Genomic DNA, 17,405 nt, shown 5'->3' on the forward strand with positions numbered 1-17,405 from the left:
ATTTTGTTTTTTATATTCAGCTTCAGTAATATAAAATAATACCTATGGAAATCACTTCTAAAGAATAAGAGATAATTGTTTTATTCTTTATTTTTAATTATTATGACAATGTATTTTTATTTTATCTCCACTTTTTTGGTTTGAAAATAGATGTCAGCTCATGGATAATCTGTGATGGCGATATTGACCCTGAATGGATAGAATCTCTGAATTCTGTTCTGGATGATAATCGACTACTCACTATGCCCAGTGGAGAAAGGATTCAGTTTGGCCCAAATGTTAACTTTGTATTTGAAACTCATGATTTAAGTTGTGCCTCGCCAGCCACAATATCTAGAATGGGAATGATCTTTCTTAGGTAAACCATAAGAGCATTTGCATGCATATTATTTTAGTTTCATAGCTCGGTGAAATAACTATATATGAATAATTTATAAATATTTGTTTTCGTCCTTTTTGATTAACTTCTTTTCTTTTTGTTAGGTTTTAATTGATTCAGAGAGTTCCTGTTTTATTGCAATTGAATTATTTAGTTGATCACAATTTCTAAATAATTAATTTTGTTTGCTTAAGTGAAATAGCAAGTATTTAATTTGTTTTCTTTTTTCTATTTTATTTAAATGTTATAATTGACTTTAGAGAAGTGAACGTACTAGTTTTGAGCTAGAGGCTAAGAATTTAAAGCTAAGTAGCAATATTTCAATCAAAGAATCTTGGATTCATAGAATTTTAGGGCTAACCTAGGTTTAATAGGTCCTGTGGTCCAACTTTTAATTTTAGAAATTGGAAACCTCTTTACTTAATATTTTCTTTCTTATTCAGTGTATTTGGAAAAGGCTTAACAGAAATGAATAATAAACTAATGTTAGATATCATGTACAATAGTCACATACCAGAACATGGACATTTGAGCCAATTTCATTTTCCAAAATGAGTAATTAGTTTTCTTTTACTTTTTTTATTTATGTTTTAGAATTTGATAATTTATCATTATATGTAAAGTACTTTACTCTTTTTGGGCCTTTTGAAGCTGTGTTAGGTCTTATATGACACATGATAGTGCTATCAAGTTGGTTCAAATTGTTTCTAATATTATTTAATCACTTTCTTCTTTGATAGTATTGTAGGAAACATTTATATTTAAACTAGTCATGAACTCCAATTAATATTTTGAAATATTAATTATTAAAAAATATAGCAGGGGCCGGCCTAGTGGCGCAGCAGTTAAGTTCGCACATTCCGCTTTGGTAGCCTAGGGTTCACAGTCCCAGGTGCGGACCTATGCACTGCTTGTCATTCCCTGCTATGGAGGCATCCCACATATAAAAAAATAGAGAAAGATGGGCATGGATGTTAGCTCAAGGCCAGTCTTCCTCAGTAAAGAAAGAGGAGGATTGGCGGCAAATCTTAGCTCAGGGCTAATTTTCCTCAAAAAAAACCAAACAAAAAAAAACAGTTAAAAATACATTGGGTTATCTTTTGAGGTATTAAAAATAACATAGCATACAGCTTTGGTAGCAGTATCTCACACAGTTTATCTTATTTATTCAATGTGTTATAATCTTGTGAGAAAAATAGAATGAAAGAAAAGTTATCATTAAATTTTCAAATATGTATTGGATGCCTGTTATAGATATGACGTTGTTAGATGTTTTAGGAGGGGCAGAGCAAGAAAGGAGTAAAACTAACACTTATGGAGGGTTTGTCTTTATGGAACACACTTAAGTAGAGTAGATAAAATAAATGTAACAATTATAATGTAAGATAGAATATAAATGGAATACGTGGTAAGTAGAATGCCATGGATATTTAGCAGAAAAAAAAACCGCATGTTGCTGTAGAGGATTTGAAAATTGATGGTGATGCAGATATTGTTTGTAAGAGTTATAATGAATATGTATGATTTCATGTAAAATGCAAATACATATTAACATTTTTAGTTGCTGTTTGATTAGCTTGTACCTTGGTTTCAGGTTTCATTAATTTCTTCAGCAGATATTTGTTGAGCACTTGTTATGCAGTAGGCCAGATGAGAACCTTTTAATAGTGAAAGAGAATGCTATTAATTATGCTGGGACAACTGGTATAAATAGGTATTGTTTTGGACAAACCAAGACATATAGTTGCCATAGGCATTGAGGAGATGCCATTGACAACAAAGTCTTTATTCTGAAGGAACTTAGAGTCTTTGTTTTGTCTGTTTTGAGCTCATCTAATGTAATTTAAATATTTATCTTTGATCTTTCTGTTTTTCTTTTCCTTATTAGACTGGATGTAAATGTGAGAGGAGAAATTCAAGGGCTCAGTATTTACTAGTGCTGCTGTGAAATAGTGGTAGAAGATAGGAAAAATGACAAAATCGTGAGCCCTTGTCAATTCTAAGATTATTAATCGATGAATTGTTTTTACTATAATTTTCTATAATTACATAAGACATAATTTTGAATAAGATGTGAATATTGTATTTAACTTCAATCATTGAATGTTACTGATATAATTAAGTGCTTTGCTAAAAGAATTATATTTTACTTTAGGAAGATCTTGAAGTTTCAATAGTAGCGTAAGGATTTAGGTCGTTGGCTTTTTTTGGGAAATATTTTTAAAGATCTACATTAATACGCAGTGCATATTGAGCTCTAATATGCATTTGAATCACCCAGGAATTCTGTTAAAGTGAACATTTTGCTTCGCTAGGTCTCGGCTGGGATTTGGGGTGGTCTATTCCTAACAAGCAGACCACACTTTGTGTAGGAAGGATTTAGACCACTTTTTGGCTCATCTGTAGATATGTGATTCTTCTTTAATTTATATTTGTAATAATGCAGATGAAATCTATTTCCTTGTTTTACAGAAAATGACATGTATGTATATATACCTAAGCATATATATATATATTTAGAAGTAACTAATACTTACACTCATACACATACAGAAGTAACTAAAATCAACTCTTGTATACTAGTAGATATAATACATGTGTAGAGTAATGTTTATTGGAGCAGAAATTGACTTTGAAAGTAAATTGACAGTTTCTTCCTAAATAATTTCCTACATGTTTATTAATCTATTTCAGTGATGAAGAGACGGATCTTAATTCTCTGATAAAATCTTGGTTGAGGAATCAGCCTCCTAAATATAGGAATAATCTTGAAAACTGGATTGGAGATTATTTTGAAAAGGCTTTACAATGGGTTCTAAAGCAGGTAAGTTAACTGTAATATTTCATAATTAATCATTTAGGTGAGAAGGATGGTTAAGAGTATTGCTTACATAAAGCTCCCTTTTAGAGCTCTGCCAGAATATTGGGGTGGAGGGACAGAGAGGTATCTTCACTGCTCTCTCAATATAAGTCATAGCATAACTTTTTATTGTGTTAGTCTTAAAACACTTTAATTCTCTCACCCACAATATCTTGCACTGCTTACCTAAAAATCTTGGATATTGGAATGTATTGGATGAAGGATGAAGAGAGTATTGCTGTTTTCTAGGAGAGTTTTAAAAAGGAGATCACACTTGATTTTGAATTTAAAGCATGAGCAGAAGTTTAGCATGCAAAGACAATGGAGGTCTTTCAGATATTCTATGTAATTTTTTTCAACTTTTCTTGGTTTTTCTTTTATATCATTGCTTTTATGAAAAATGTAAACATATAAAAAATAAAGAAAATAAATAGCAGCGAGCTTTTGAAAGTATCTAATAATCTGAACTTGATTTAGAGATCAATACTTTGGGATTGAACAAGACATATAGAGAAATGGAGATCTCACTTCAGTTTTCTCAGTCTTTTTCTTTTCTGACTTTGTAAGGGTGGAAGATGGAAGAATCGAAATTTGTGAGGAAGTGATACAGATAAGATAGGTTTCCCTGTAGACCTCAGGAAAAGAACCACTCCCATCTGCCCTTAGCCTCACTGAGCTGTCTCCTCCTTTGTGCTTCCACAGCAATGTACAGTGTCTGTCAACTGTATTATAATGGCTACATTCAACTGTAAGCACTTTGAAGGCAAGGGCTGAGCCTCTTGTACTCCTTATTGTATCCCCAGAATCAAGTGTGGTAATAACAGAGTATGAATGAATGGGAGTATATGTGCTTAATGAAATACCTGATGCCTATGTTGTAGCACTGTTTCAGTAGATATGTTGTTACTTCATTAATTTAAATTGTACAGAGCCCAACAAGGCTCTCCAAAGTCAATACCTTGAGGTCATGTACTTGCCTGCTGTTAATGTTAGAATGAGAAATATAACACTACATGGAATATATTGATATATAGGGGTTCGTGCCTATAGAAATGATGACAGGATAAGATTATTATGCCACAGAGTGGATACCAAAGAATCATTTAGAAAATAAACTGATTCTATTTTGAGGTCCCTGTTATTGTTTGAAATTTTTTTATGTGTCAAGAATTCCTTCCTTCTTATTCTGTGCTTTATTCACGATGTTCAGATTCTGAGAGATATACCATAATGGATGTTCTAGCCAAATGCTGATTTTATTTATAATTAAAGCTTTGCTTTCTTCTATTAATTTAGCAAATTAGATAATCTAGAAGAAAATATGTGGGTTTCCTTTATCTTTGACTTTGAAGCCTAGAACTAATATTTAAAAAATATAATGTTTAAATTTAGAAGAATGGAGGAATGGGAGGAAAAGCAGGAAAAAGGGAGATGAATATAATAGAAATAATATAAATGCTAAGCATGGACTAAGCAGCTGAATCTTTACCCATCTCCTCCCTTTTTCCCACTCTTCTTCCCATGTCCTCATTCTTCTAAAAATATTTATTATTCAGGCAGAGGATTTTTTAAAAAAAATGCAAATTGGATCATTTTACTCTCTCACTTAAAAACACCATAAAGGCAGTGAAAATAAAATTTGCACTGCTTACCATGGCCTACACAATTCTGCATACTCTGGCCCTTGCCTACTTCTCTGACTTAAACCACTCTTCCTTTGCTTACTCAGCCTTAAGCTTCTTTCAATTCCTTAACTACACCAATGGCTTACCTTTGCATATATTATATTCTCTGTGTGGCCAGATCTCATCTTTCAGATGTTAGCTTAAATGTAACCTTTTTCAAAGAGGCCTTGAGCCCTCAATCTGAGTTACTCTCCCTCGAAACACTGTCTGCTGCTCTATAGCTCTTACAACTTAACCATCTCCTCTATTGGACTTGAGTTCCATGAAAACAAGTACTCTGTTTAATTCACTTTTTTTTTTTTTTTTTAAATACCTAGTACCACAAACAGATCCTACTGCATAATTGGTTCTCAGTAAATACTTATAGAAAGACTGAGAATTCTTTCTCCTCCAACCTCCCGGCAGTTACACAGAGGCCCCAGAGGCCTACAGATTAAAATCATCCACACTACCTCAGTCCAAGTTTCTTTTTAAAATTCTGTGTAGAAAGAAAGCTCAAATGGTTTTTTATTTAAGCCTGCTTTTACTAGCCTTTCTTGTCCAGTGTCATCAATCTAGCTCTTGCCTCTAGCTTGTTTTTTATCAGCAAGAGGAAATGAGGAACTATTCTTTTTAGACCAATGCTCATTGATTTACCTTTTCTTTTACATTCTTCAGGTTTAGGAAGTAAACAAACTATGTTTCTATTTAAGTAATCTAGCACTTACAGCTAGAAGTATAGAATTGTGTTTTTATGAATATTTCTTATTTTCAAGGTTTATATATATAAATTAAATGGAATCTAAACTTTCTATGAATAGAGGGATAAATTTAAAGATGATCCTTGAAAAGATATGTGACTGTCAATCAATATGGTTCTGACTTTACTGGTTAATATTTGCCTTTTTTCTGTACCGTGAACTTTAATCAACAGAATGACTATGTGGTAGAAACAAGTTTGGTGGGGACTGTGATGAATGGTTTGTCGCATCTACATGGATGCAAAGATCATGACCAATTTATTATTAATCTCATAAGAGGACTTAGTGGAAATCTGAACATGAAATCACGTCTGGAATTCACCAAAGAGGTAATGCATATTTAAAGCCTATATTCAGTCAACATTTTTCTTTAATTTTCATTGACTCTTAACTGCCAAAATACAGTGATTTGTAACTATAAGGTATAGAACTTTTTAATTTTGAAATTATGCATTCAATAGAAAAACAGTGCATTTATTTATGTATATATACATATATACTTATTTTCTCCTTTGAACTAGTTCATGATATTTTATTATATAATTAAAATTCTATAAAATAATGTTTTAATAGGTTAAAGTCTGGGCCATATCTTTCTTGTTAGACATTTTTGAACCTACCTAGCCATATGAATAAATATAATTATTTCATTCATTTTTCATCTTAGAAAAATATATACATTTTTAAATCATTTGTCTAACTAGAACAGTTTTAGCAGTTAAGAATGCTAGAATGAATTAATCATTATAAATCTTTTCTTGAATAAATGTAAAGATGCATTTCAACCAAGTCGTTTATACATATTAAGGGATTTCTTCCTGTTGGCCTCTGTTGAAATAATTGAGCGTATGTTCCTTGGGGTTGTCTCCAATATTATGTTTCCGCATTTTTATTATTTGGTTTCTTCTTTGATACCACCATTTATTGCTTTCTGTATATTGTTTCCCTTTCCATGGCCATTTTGTTGCCCCTGTTGCTAGATGCTTCTCATTGTTAAGACTCAATGCCCAATTGTATGCTGCTTTTAAGCAGTCTCTTGCCAAAGTTCAGAATAAAGGTGTTGAAGGTTAGCATCAGTGGCTAACTCTCTGCTTTTTATCAGTACAGATAACAGTTTTCAGTCTTAGAAAGAATAACAGATTGAGATCAGTGGTGGTAACACTGGAATGGGCAGTAGCAGAATATGGTAGAAATGAAAAGTCTAGGATTCCTACACTGTGTAATTTGTAATTTAATGTTCATGAGAACTTAGTTAAAAGTTGAATATATTTATACCTTTGTGTATGTGCAGACTAGATGACTTTTATTTATTTGCTGAAATGATCATTTAGAGAATAATAATTGAGATAAAATGTTATGTAGTAGGTTTAGTGTATGTGAACTTTGTTTTTCAACTAAGACAATTCACTCTGGGACATTTGCTTTGAAGAATTAAAATTTCACGTACTCTATTTGGACTTTGTGAAAACCCATTACAACTGTTTCCTCTTAAGGTTTTTAATTGGGCACGGGAATCTCCTCCAGACCCTCACAAACCAATGGACACCTACTATGACTCAAGTAGAGGACGATTAGCATCTTATGTGCTGAAGAAGCCAGAAAACTTGACTGCTGATAATTTCAATAATGGCCAAAGTCTTCCAGTCATTCAGACTCCTGACATGCAACGAGGTCTAGATTATTTCAAGCCTTGGTTAAGTTCTGATACTAAACAGCCATTTATTCTCGTAGGACCGGAAGGATGTGGCAAGGGGTAAGAGCAGAAAAGTGTTGATCAAAGTGAATATTGTAGATTTATGCTCCTCTCCTCTTTTAAGATGATTGTTAAATGCTTTTACCTTTCTTTTGGTTAAATTATCATTTACATTTTAATGAAGGACTCTTCTTTGCCATTACTTGTAAAAATAATATGACTATTGAGAAGAATACATCCTTTTTTCTGCCAGGTTGTGTTTTCTAATGGAAAGAGAGCAACGTGAGAAGATACCCTTGAAAAGAATCTGTGCATACAGTCAAACAGAAAGTGAATACCTTAGATATACTCACAAGTTGCTATTTGCTTTAGTTATAAAAAATGAATCTTGAAGTTAGCTATCTATTTAAAAATAGCTTTTAATTTAGTGCCTAGTGAGTGTAGTTTCTGGAAAATAAAAGAGACATGGATTATTAGTTTCACATTTCTAGTAGTAATTAAAAAATTCAATTCATAGTAATTTTTTTTTAACTTGGAGAACTTAATATCTTAAAATCTTTCAACTGTGGGGAAAACACTTGGTGTCTTTTATATATACTTTATCAAACTAAATTATTTCTGTGACCTTTGTTTTCTTTGCTGAAGAGTCCAAAGAATGCCTTAAAATATGAATTGATTTTTTTCCAGTCTGAAAATTAGAAAGTTACCATGATAATTATGGAAATCATATCAATCTTTACTACTTTCTCCTTAAATATCATCATACATAATCTAGAAACTGAAATATTTGTTATAAAATATAAATTTTATATTGAATATAAAAAGTATTTTATTGATTGAGTTTTCAAGTCAAATGTCATACATCTTTTATAGGATGCTGCTCAAGTATGCCTTTTCCCAACTCCGGTCCACTCAGATCGCTACAGTTCACTGTAGTGCACAAACTACTTCTCGACATCTCCTGCAGAAATTGAGCCAGACTTGCATGGTGATCAGTACTAATACTGGTCGAGTATATAGACCAAAAGACTGTGAAAGACTTGTTTTGTACTTAAAAGATATCAACCTTCCCAAGCTTGATAAATGGGGGACCAGTACTTTGGTAGCTTTCCTACAACAGGTGAGTCTTATTACTTGAAGTGTTTTGATATAGTTAGAAATAATTTAATTTCATTAACTTTTCTTATAGGTAGAAAATCTGCTTTCATTCTTAGAGCCAGTTTTATCTAGCATGTATCATGGAAATTAAACTCTTGAAGCTTCTCAGTCTTGTTCCAGGGCTACTTTCTTTGATCTTCCTCCCTTTAGAAGTTGGTATTAGAATGAGATGACATATGTCAGGAAGAGTAGAAACAAGCTTTACCCTATACCCATCACCTCTCCCTTGTCCTAAAACAAGGAGGAAAGCAGAAGCTGGAGATGGTGCTGGAGTTGGGGACGTTTTTGCTTCTTTCTTTAGGTATGCATTCTTCTGAGAGCAGTTAGACTTCCTCAGTCATGCCCCTTTTGGGCTGCTTTAGCCCATTGGTCTCCCTCTTTGCCTATATAACTATTGGAGACCATACATTCTCAGCCAATGTGGAAGATTTTCTTTCTTTATGTGATTTACATTACATTAGAAACCCTCAATTCTAAATTAGAACTTATTAAGCTTATGTAGGTTCAAATTTAGCTTTATTATGTAACTGTAGAATATAATAAAATATTTATAGGAAAAAAACCAAAATATTTTCCTTATATTTTTCCTGATTTCTTTGATTCTTTTTGAAAATTGCTGGTGGATTTATACTATCATCTGGATTTTAATGTTTGTTAGAGAGAAAAGCATTTTAAAAATGAGGATAATTCAGCTAACATTAGTTAAACATAGAGTCTTGAACAGTATCATTTTTCAATGACACAAGAATTTCAAATATATTTCAGTCTTATATTTTTGAGTTAGGTAGAGGATGATGATTGCATTTGGAAACAATTGAATTTTATGAAAAAAATACAATATCATCATTAGAAAATCTTAAGCATAAAATACTTAAAATACATTTATTTTCAAATAGGTATTGACATATCAAGGATTTTATGATGAAAATTTGGAATGGGTTGGTTTAGAAAATATTCAAATTGTGGCTTCTATGTCAGCTGGAGGAAGACTGGGAAGACATAAGCTGACTACCAGATTTACTTCTATTGTTCGTCTTTGTGCTATAGAGTATGTATCTTAATTAGTGTTTTAAAATTTCTTTTTTATTTGGGGAGACATCTTATATATTTGCATTTTATTAGTGCTTATCTGTTTATGATATTTCTTCAAAATGTAGGATATAAAAATAGTCAAACTTAAGCTCTGATATTATTTCTTTTTCCTGCCCTTGCCTACAGTCAGGCAGTAATTTAGGGTGATAAAGGCTTTAGTCAATGCTTCTTATATGTTAGAAATAAAATCGAACTGTTTTGTATCATCTCTGTTCTAAAATGTCAGTATCAGGAATCTGAATGGTGAATTTTAGATTTAAATGTTTTATGGGTTTCATAAAACAAAAATGCTATCAACTTTTATGAAGATCACTAAAAACAGAATATAAATCTGAACAAGGTAGAGTTAGGTCGTATTAGTGGCTGATAGCATTAATCCTAATATATCTATCCATCTCCATGCTCCATAATTGTTGCAGGACTCCTGAATTTTACGGTTATGGCACTGTCTCCGTTACATTTTTTCTTACAAAATCTTGTTTTTATGCTTTCATACTAATTGCACCTTCTTTAGAAATGTTTACATTCTTCTTTAGAACTGTTACAGCCACCAATTAAGCTCTATTTAAATAGATTCTGGTTTGAGATAAAGAAGTTGATTTTATTTGTTGTATTAGTTCTATTTTTATAGTTCTGAAGTGGATTACTGCTCTATGTACAGGCTGTACTTAAAATGCTTTTTCTTAAACAAAATTTTCCTTTTGGCCCTTTCAGAAGATTAGTGGTTTTTCAAACAATCATGTTTTTAGGTAACTTCATTGGAATCCTCTCTTAGGACCCTCAGTATTTGACAACAGATAATTAGGGATCTAATTTGATTGAAGTGAGAATTAGGGACCTTGAGCCTGGCCTCAGCCCCTGAGTAAACCTGAGATCTGGAGGTATCTTGGTCTCAGAGCAGCACAGTTTGAAAACCATTGCTATAACTTAACATTAAAATAATAATTTAGAATATTGATTTATTTCAACTTATTTCTTGTATGCCATTTTTTAGTTACCCAGAAAGAGAGCAATTACAGACAATTTGTGGAGCATATTTGGAACCTGTTCTACATAAAAATCTGAAAAATCATTCTATTTGGGGTTCTTCATCAAAGATTTATCTCTTAGCAGGATCTATGGTACAAGTGTATGAACAGGTATCTATTCATTTATATTGTAGTTTTCATGTCTATTGGTATCACCCCCAAAGGACTACCTTTAATCCTAACCTATGTTGATAAGCAGACTTTCTTTTCCTGTTATTTGTTAGACTTTTCTACTAGCGAGTAAGTTCTGTGAGGGCAGATGTTCTGTGTATGTTATTCACTATTATTTTCCCCAGCACAATTTCTGATAGACTGTTAGTAAAGACTGAATGAATGAATCAGTGGGTGAATGGTTATTCTGCTGTCAGCTCAAATTTAGCATATCTAGATCGGAGTTCACCTTTTTTCTAAAACTAGATCTTTCTCCTGACTTCTCTCAGTTTCTGTCTTCCAGGCTTCAAATCCGAGAGTAGTCTTTGATGTTTATCTCTTTCCTGTTACCTGTGAGCAAATGTCTAAAGTATCCTTCCTTGGTAAAGTGGGACAGTACTTGACAATAGGCATCAAGGATGCAGAAGGCATTTGTTGAGTACCTTCTCTTTCCAGTGCTAGTCCTAGGGATGCAAAGATGACTGAGTCTCTATTCTCTGGAAGGTCACAGTCTAATGAGGGACCTAGTCGTATAAATAAACTATTAATACAGCATGATAAGTATAACAATAACAGTATGCACAAGTTACAGAGATAGCATAGAAGATGGAGTCAATAACTTTGTTTTATGTTGTAGTTGTTAAGAGGAGGTGAAATATGATCTGAATTTTGAAAAATGAATAGAAATTCACACAGTGGCTGCAGATGAAAAAGGTCTTTTTAGGTAATGGGAATAGCATGTGAAAGTTATGGAAGTATTTGTGGAAGAGATTTTATGGTATTGGAGTAGAAGTGAGGAATGATAAGTTAGAAAGCAAGAAGTTCCTTTTTTTTTTCTGAATTAATTCAAATGTTAACTGATCAAAGCCAGAATAAGAGCGATGGCTCCATATGTGGAGAGGAAGGGACAGGCTCTTTACTGGTTATATATTGAAGAGTGGCACTTTGATTTGTTAAAAGTTCAAAATCTTTGGCAGTTTGTTGAAGCCTATGAACAACCTCTCTTAGATAATGTTTTTAAGTGTGTAAAATATAATATACAAGATAACCAAGGAAATCAGTTGTCTTGAAATACAGTTCTACCTGCTGGTGGAAATTGGCATTCCTGTAACTCTAAGGTGACTAAAAAATTTATAGCGTGATTACATGTTTAGAAAGTTGACACATCAATTTACTATATTTTCTTTTTCAGGTACGGGCCAAATTTACAGTTGATGATTATAGTCACTATTTCTTTACTCCTTGCATCCTTACCCAGTGGGTTCTTGGCTTATTCAGATATGATTTAGAAGGAGGTAAGTTTTGCTTTCATGATTTCAGATGACTTATCCTTGTTTAGAATGCCGCTGTGTCTCTGTTTGTGTGTGTGTCTTTAAGCTGTATATTGTATTTGTAATAGATACATTAAATGAGTATTATAGCTGGTTATAGTATTTTAAAATTATACTTAAAATAGTACTAATATTAAATTTAAATATTAACCTTGAATAACCTTAATATTAAAATTATAATACTGTATTATGTTTTCTCTTCTGAACTATTTATGATTGTCACTATTAAGACTTGATTTTGGGAAAAATTAAACCATTATTCTTTGTAGTCAAAGCATGTTTAATATGCTTTTGGGGATTGATATTTTTATTCAACAACTAGAGGTAATAGTGCTAAGTGTATCTGTCAAATAATCAAAAAAATTTACCCACTCATTAACAAAATGAATTTTAACTTTTTCCCCTTTCCTTCTATTTACCTGATGCCAAAATTATGGTAGGTAGATTCTCATTCTCTATTTCTTTCTAACATTATGTTGAAACAGACCATTTTCAAATCATTTGAATTTTATTACAATTAAAGAAAATTTTGCATTTTTTAGGATCCTCAAACCATCCACTAGATTATGTTTTAGAAATTGTAGCATATGAAGCACGGCGCTTATTTCGTGACAAAATTGTTGGTGCAAAGGAACTTCATTTATTTGACAGCATTTTAACATCAGTGTTTCAAGGAGATTGGGGCTCAGATGTGTTAGACAATATGGCAGGTAATACAGTTATAGAGTTTATGTAAATATATAAATGTTATAAGAACTTTAAAGTTATATTTCTTACTAGTAGCATGGTTTCATATATCTAAACAAATCAGAACTTTGGATAATTTTAATGCTGTTTTTACCAAAAGGGGCTGCTGTGTCTTTTTTGCTAGATATCAATAATTGTGTTCCAAACAAAATATGATGACAATAATAGTTTTCTCAGAAAAAGGGGATTTGGGTCATAGTGTTTTACATTTGAAATTCAGAATTGTGTTTCCTGAAGAATTTTTATTAATAGTGTTTTTTCTAAATAGCCATTTATGTATGAAACTTAAAGATCATTGTGAAAATCCATATTTGATTACAATGAACTTTTGCTTAAGACTAATGACCATTCTCATTCCTGTCACTACTGATAATGTCATTAGCAGAGAACTTCTTATCTATTCTTGTTACCAGCTTCACCCATTGTTATGATAAGCAAAGCATAACACCATTCAGTCAAAGCAACTGTGTTGCATTTGCAGCTATTACCGCTTAATAACCAGTATGCATTTTGAAAACGGGCAGTGGGAGTAATGCACGTTAAGATGAAAATCATCCTGGTAAAAGAGCCTTTGATAAAACAAGACCATAATATGGCAATATTTTCCAGTAAAATTGCTTTCAAGCTACAAAATGATTTTCTATTCTATTAGACTATAAAGCTAGGCTTCAAAAATATTTCATATAACACGTTCAAAAATATTTGATATAATACATTCTATATAGTACATTTCTAGATTTGATAGTGACCCCAGGGTCACAATTGCAGAAACAAAGGGAATCTGGAAGGTGAGAAGGACGTTGAGAGTGATAGAATTTTCTAGGTGCTGCTTGAGTTTTTGAATCAGGAAATGAGTTCAAAAGAACCTAAAGCAGGATGAAGTGCTCAGAGAAGCCTGGTAATAGTTCAGAGTTGGCTTGATTTTGAGTAAGGGTTTGTCACTGTGGCCTGTAGTTTTCATGGCTTAGTGTGGAGAGGCTTTGGTTCTTAAATGGTGCCATCTTTCTCAGCCTGAAAATTGGGTTAGTAGTGTTTCTTCTTGCAAAGAAAGTGGCACATCCTTTGGGCATTAAATAGTACTGGTGTCTTATTGGGTATCTGAATTCTCTAGAGTTTGGTATCTTTCAATCTTCTATCTAGGACTCCATAAATAACATATGCTTTTTTTTTTCACTGTTTTACTTTTCAATGGGGAGTTGTGCTTTTTAAAAATAGAGGCTTGATATATTAGATCTAGGCAAATAGGATTTTCACATAGTAGAATATTAATTTATTAATAATAAACTAGATACATTCTTGTGCTAAGAAACTTGTAATGTAATGGCAGACACAGATATGAAAGTCCTTGCTTACAATGATAGCTATTGCTAGTGTGTATAGATACCACAAAGATTTTTTCAAGCAGATGGTTAAACTGGTATTTACAATACAGCATGAAGTATTTTACATATAGTACAACTTTTCTGAATATATTCGGGACAAATGCTAGAGGAAGTTACTTTGAAATTTTTTAAGATACATTTTTTATTCGTGGATAATTGTAGATTCACATACAATTGTAAGAATTAATACAGAGAGAGCATATATATGTTTTACTTGGTTTCCCCTAGTGGTAACGTCTGGCAAAATTATAGTATAACGTCACAACCAGGATATTGACTTGATATATTTAAGATAGAGAACATCACCACAAGGATCTATCTTGTAGCACTTTTTAAATTTTTATTTTGCTGATGAAGATTCGTCCTGAGCTAACATCTGTGCCAATCTTCCTCTATTTTATATGTAGAATGCCACCACACCATGGCCAATGAGCGGTGTAGGTCTGTGCCTGGGATCCCAACCTGTGCCACCAAAGTGGGTGATGCCAAACTCAACCACTATGTCACAGAGCCGGCCCCTATCATGTTGCACTTTTGTAGTCACACTCACTCCCCTCTCATCCCCTGGAAACTGCTAACCTGTTCTGTATTTAATTTTGTCACTTCAGGAATCTTAATTTTCACTTAGAATAATTCTCTGGAGATATATGTGGGTGGTTGTGCGTTTGAATAGTTTGTTCCTTTTTATTGCTGAGAAGGTATTCGGATGTAGTACCATTTCTTTAACCATTTACTTGTTGAAGGACATCAGTTGTTTTCAGTATTTGGCTATTAGGAGGAAAACTGCTACAAGCATTCCTGTACAGCTTTTTGTATGAACATACATTTCGTTTCTCTGGCATAAACGCTCAGGAGTGCAGTTGCAGGTTGATGGTACTTGTATGCTTAGTTTTAAAGAAAATTGCCACGCTGTTTTCTCGAGTGGGTGTATCATTTTACATTCCTGTCAGCAATATATGAGTGATCTGATTGCTCTGCATCCTTGACAGCATTTGGTGTTGTCATTTTTTATTTTAGCCATTCTGATATGTTTGTGTTAATATGTCATTGTGGTTTTAATTTGCATTTTGCTGACAGCTAATGAAGTTGAACATCTTTTCATGTGCTCATTTTCCATCTGTATATCCTCTTCAGTGGCACGTCTCTTAATGTCTTTTGTCCATTCACTAATTGGATTGTTTATCTTTTTACTGTTGAGTTTTGAGAGTTCTTTTTATATTGTAGATACTAGCCCTTTGTCAAATATGTGGTTTGCAAATATATTCTCCCCCCACATAGCTTGTCTTTTCATCCTCTTAATAGGGTCTTTCACAGATAAAACGGTTTTAATTTTATGAAGTCTAACTTATTAAATTTTCTTTTTAAGAATCTTTTGGTGTCAAGTTTAAGAACTCTGTCTAGTTCTACATCCTGAAGATTTTCTTCTACATTTTTTCTAAAAGTTTTATAGTTTTAAGTCATTGGTCCATTTTGAGTTAATTTCCATATAAAGAGTGAGACTTAGGTCAAGATTTGTTTCTTTGCCTTTGGATGTCTACTTGCTCTAGCATGATTTTTTAAAAAGGCTACCTTTCTGCCTTGAATTACTTTTGCACCTTTGTCAAAAATTAGTTATATACGTCTATTTCTGGGTTTTCTATTCTGTTCCATTGAAGTGTGTATCTGTCCTTCCACCAATACCACAGTGTCTTAATTACTGTAGCTATGTAATAAGTCTTGATATTGGATAGACTGATTTCTCCTACTGTATTCTTCTTTTTCAAAATTATTTTAGCTATTTCACTTCCTTTGCCTTTCAATATAAATAACAGAATAATTTTGTCTATTTGTATAAACAATGTTGCTGAGATTTTGATAGGAATTCCATTAACTCTGTATAGTGGTTTGGGGAAAATTTACCTTTGTTATGTTGAGTCTTCCAATTCACAAACATGGTATATTTGTCCATTATTTAGATATTCTTTGCTTTCTTTCATCAGTGTTGTATAGTTTTCAACATACAAGTCCTGTACATATTTTGTTAGATTAACACCTAAGATTTTAGTTTTTTTGAGCAATTACAGAGAGTCAAACTGTATCTTAAAGGATCACTATTTATGTGAAGAAGAGGAGAAGGCATTCCAGACAGAGGAAAAAGAATATGCAAAGAGTCAAAGGCTTGAGAAAGCTGGAGTATGTAGTGGGGTGCAGAGGGAAATAGGTGATTCAAGCAGTCAGTGGAGCCAGATTGCAAAGGGCTTTGATTAGGAGTTTCATGTTTTAATTTTTTTCCTAGGCAGTGGGAAACTATATGCAATGTTGGAGTGGTGTGGCACAATCAGATTTTGTTTTTGTGCATGTTACTCTAATAGCAGTGAGGATATGGTTGAGGGGGCAGAGACTTGTAGCAGGGATACAAATTAGGAGGCCACTGCAATAGTCCAGGCGGGAAATGATGAGATGTGAAGATAATGAGTTCAGTTTTATACGTGTGTTTGAATGTTTGTAAACTTTTTGAGTGTCTGCTTATCTCTAACAAAAGTACAATGTTTAAATACAGATGTTCTATAGATAAGTGTTGAATGAATGAATGCATGTATTCTATGTCTATTAAGCAATTGGAAATATGGGACTAGACTATAGCATGAGAGACTTGTCTAGTGATAAGTAGTATAAGTTTTTGGTATAAAATAGTTGATAATTTAATCCACAGCATAAGATTAAATAATTCAAGGGTAGTGTTTAGAATTAAAGAATAACAGGCTGAATTTGGATCCCAAGGAAAATTAAAATGTAAAGGATAAGCAGAAAGCTGAAAAGAAATAATGGTTGTGGCTTGATGAGTGTGGGCATATAGATCCAATGAAAAAAGCTTCAAGAAGGAGATGAACACGAGTCATGTTGGAGTAATGACTACAAAGAAGATTTGTGTTTGATGATTAGGGCAGTAGTGTTGTTCCCAAATAAGAGTTTTAATATAGTGGTTCCTGCAGGTAGAAGATAATGGAAGAAAGATAATAAGAAGGTAATGTAAGAAACGTAATGATGAAGGGAAGGAGAGGAACATGAAGTAACTTGAGTCTAAGGAAGGTAAGGCTGTTGAGCTGAGCATGTGACAGGGAGGATACTTGATGGAACAGTCTCCCAGAGGAATTGGGCTGGAAATGTTCAGTAGAACGGT

The 17,405-nt window shown here is 32.8% G+C and overlaps 1 protein-coding gene across 5 annotated transcripts in view; it reads left to right on the forward strand.

The window, feature by feature from the left end:
• The window catches only part of DYNC2H1 (dynein cytoplasmic 2 heavy chain 1), a 292,362-nt gene that overhangs the window by 60,260 nt on the left and 214,697 nt on the right, over positions 1-17,405 (forward strand). For 3 of the 5 annotated variants that reach the window (XR_011440431.1, XM_023644714.2, XM_023644715.2), the window contains exons 39-47: positions 151-358; positions 3,074-3,203; positions 5,838-5,993; positions 7,158-7,417; positions 8,231-8,477; positions 9,412-9,563; positions 10,602-10,746; positions 11,978-12,080; positions 12,659-12,826. Coding sequence is in view for 4 of the 5 variants with exons in the window: in XM_023644714.2 (XP_023500482.2) it covers positions 151-358; positions 3,074-3,203; positions 5,838-5,993; positions 7,158-7,417; positions 8,231-8,477; positions 9,412-9,563; positions 10,602-10,746; positions 11,978-12,080; positions 12,659-12,826 (1,569 nt within the window). In the remaining variant the exon portion in view is untranslated. The remainder of the gene's footprint in view (positions 1-150; positions 359-3,073; positions 3,204-5,837; positions 5,994-7,157; positions 7,418-8,230; positions 8,478-9,411; positions 9,564-10,601; positions 10,747-11,977; positions 12,081-12,658; positions 12,827-17,405) is intronic. The other 2 variants (XM_023644716.2, XM_023644717.2) reach the window with 2 other exon arrangements.

This window comes from Equus caballus, chromosome 7 (assembly GCF_041296265.1).
Source record: "Equus caballus isolate H_3958 breed thoroughbred chromosome 7, TB-T2T, whole genome shotgun sequence".
In the NCBI taxonomy this organism is placed as follows: Eukaryota; Metazoa; Chordata; class Mammalia; order Perissodactyla; family Equidae; genus Equus; species Equus caballus.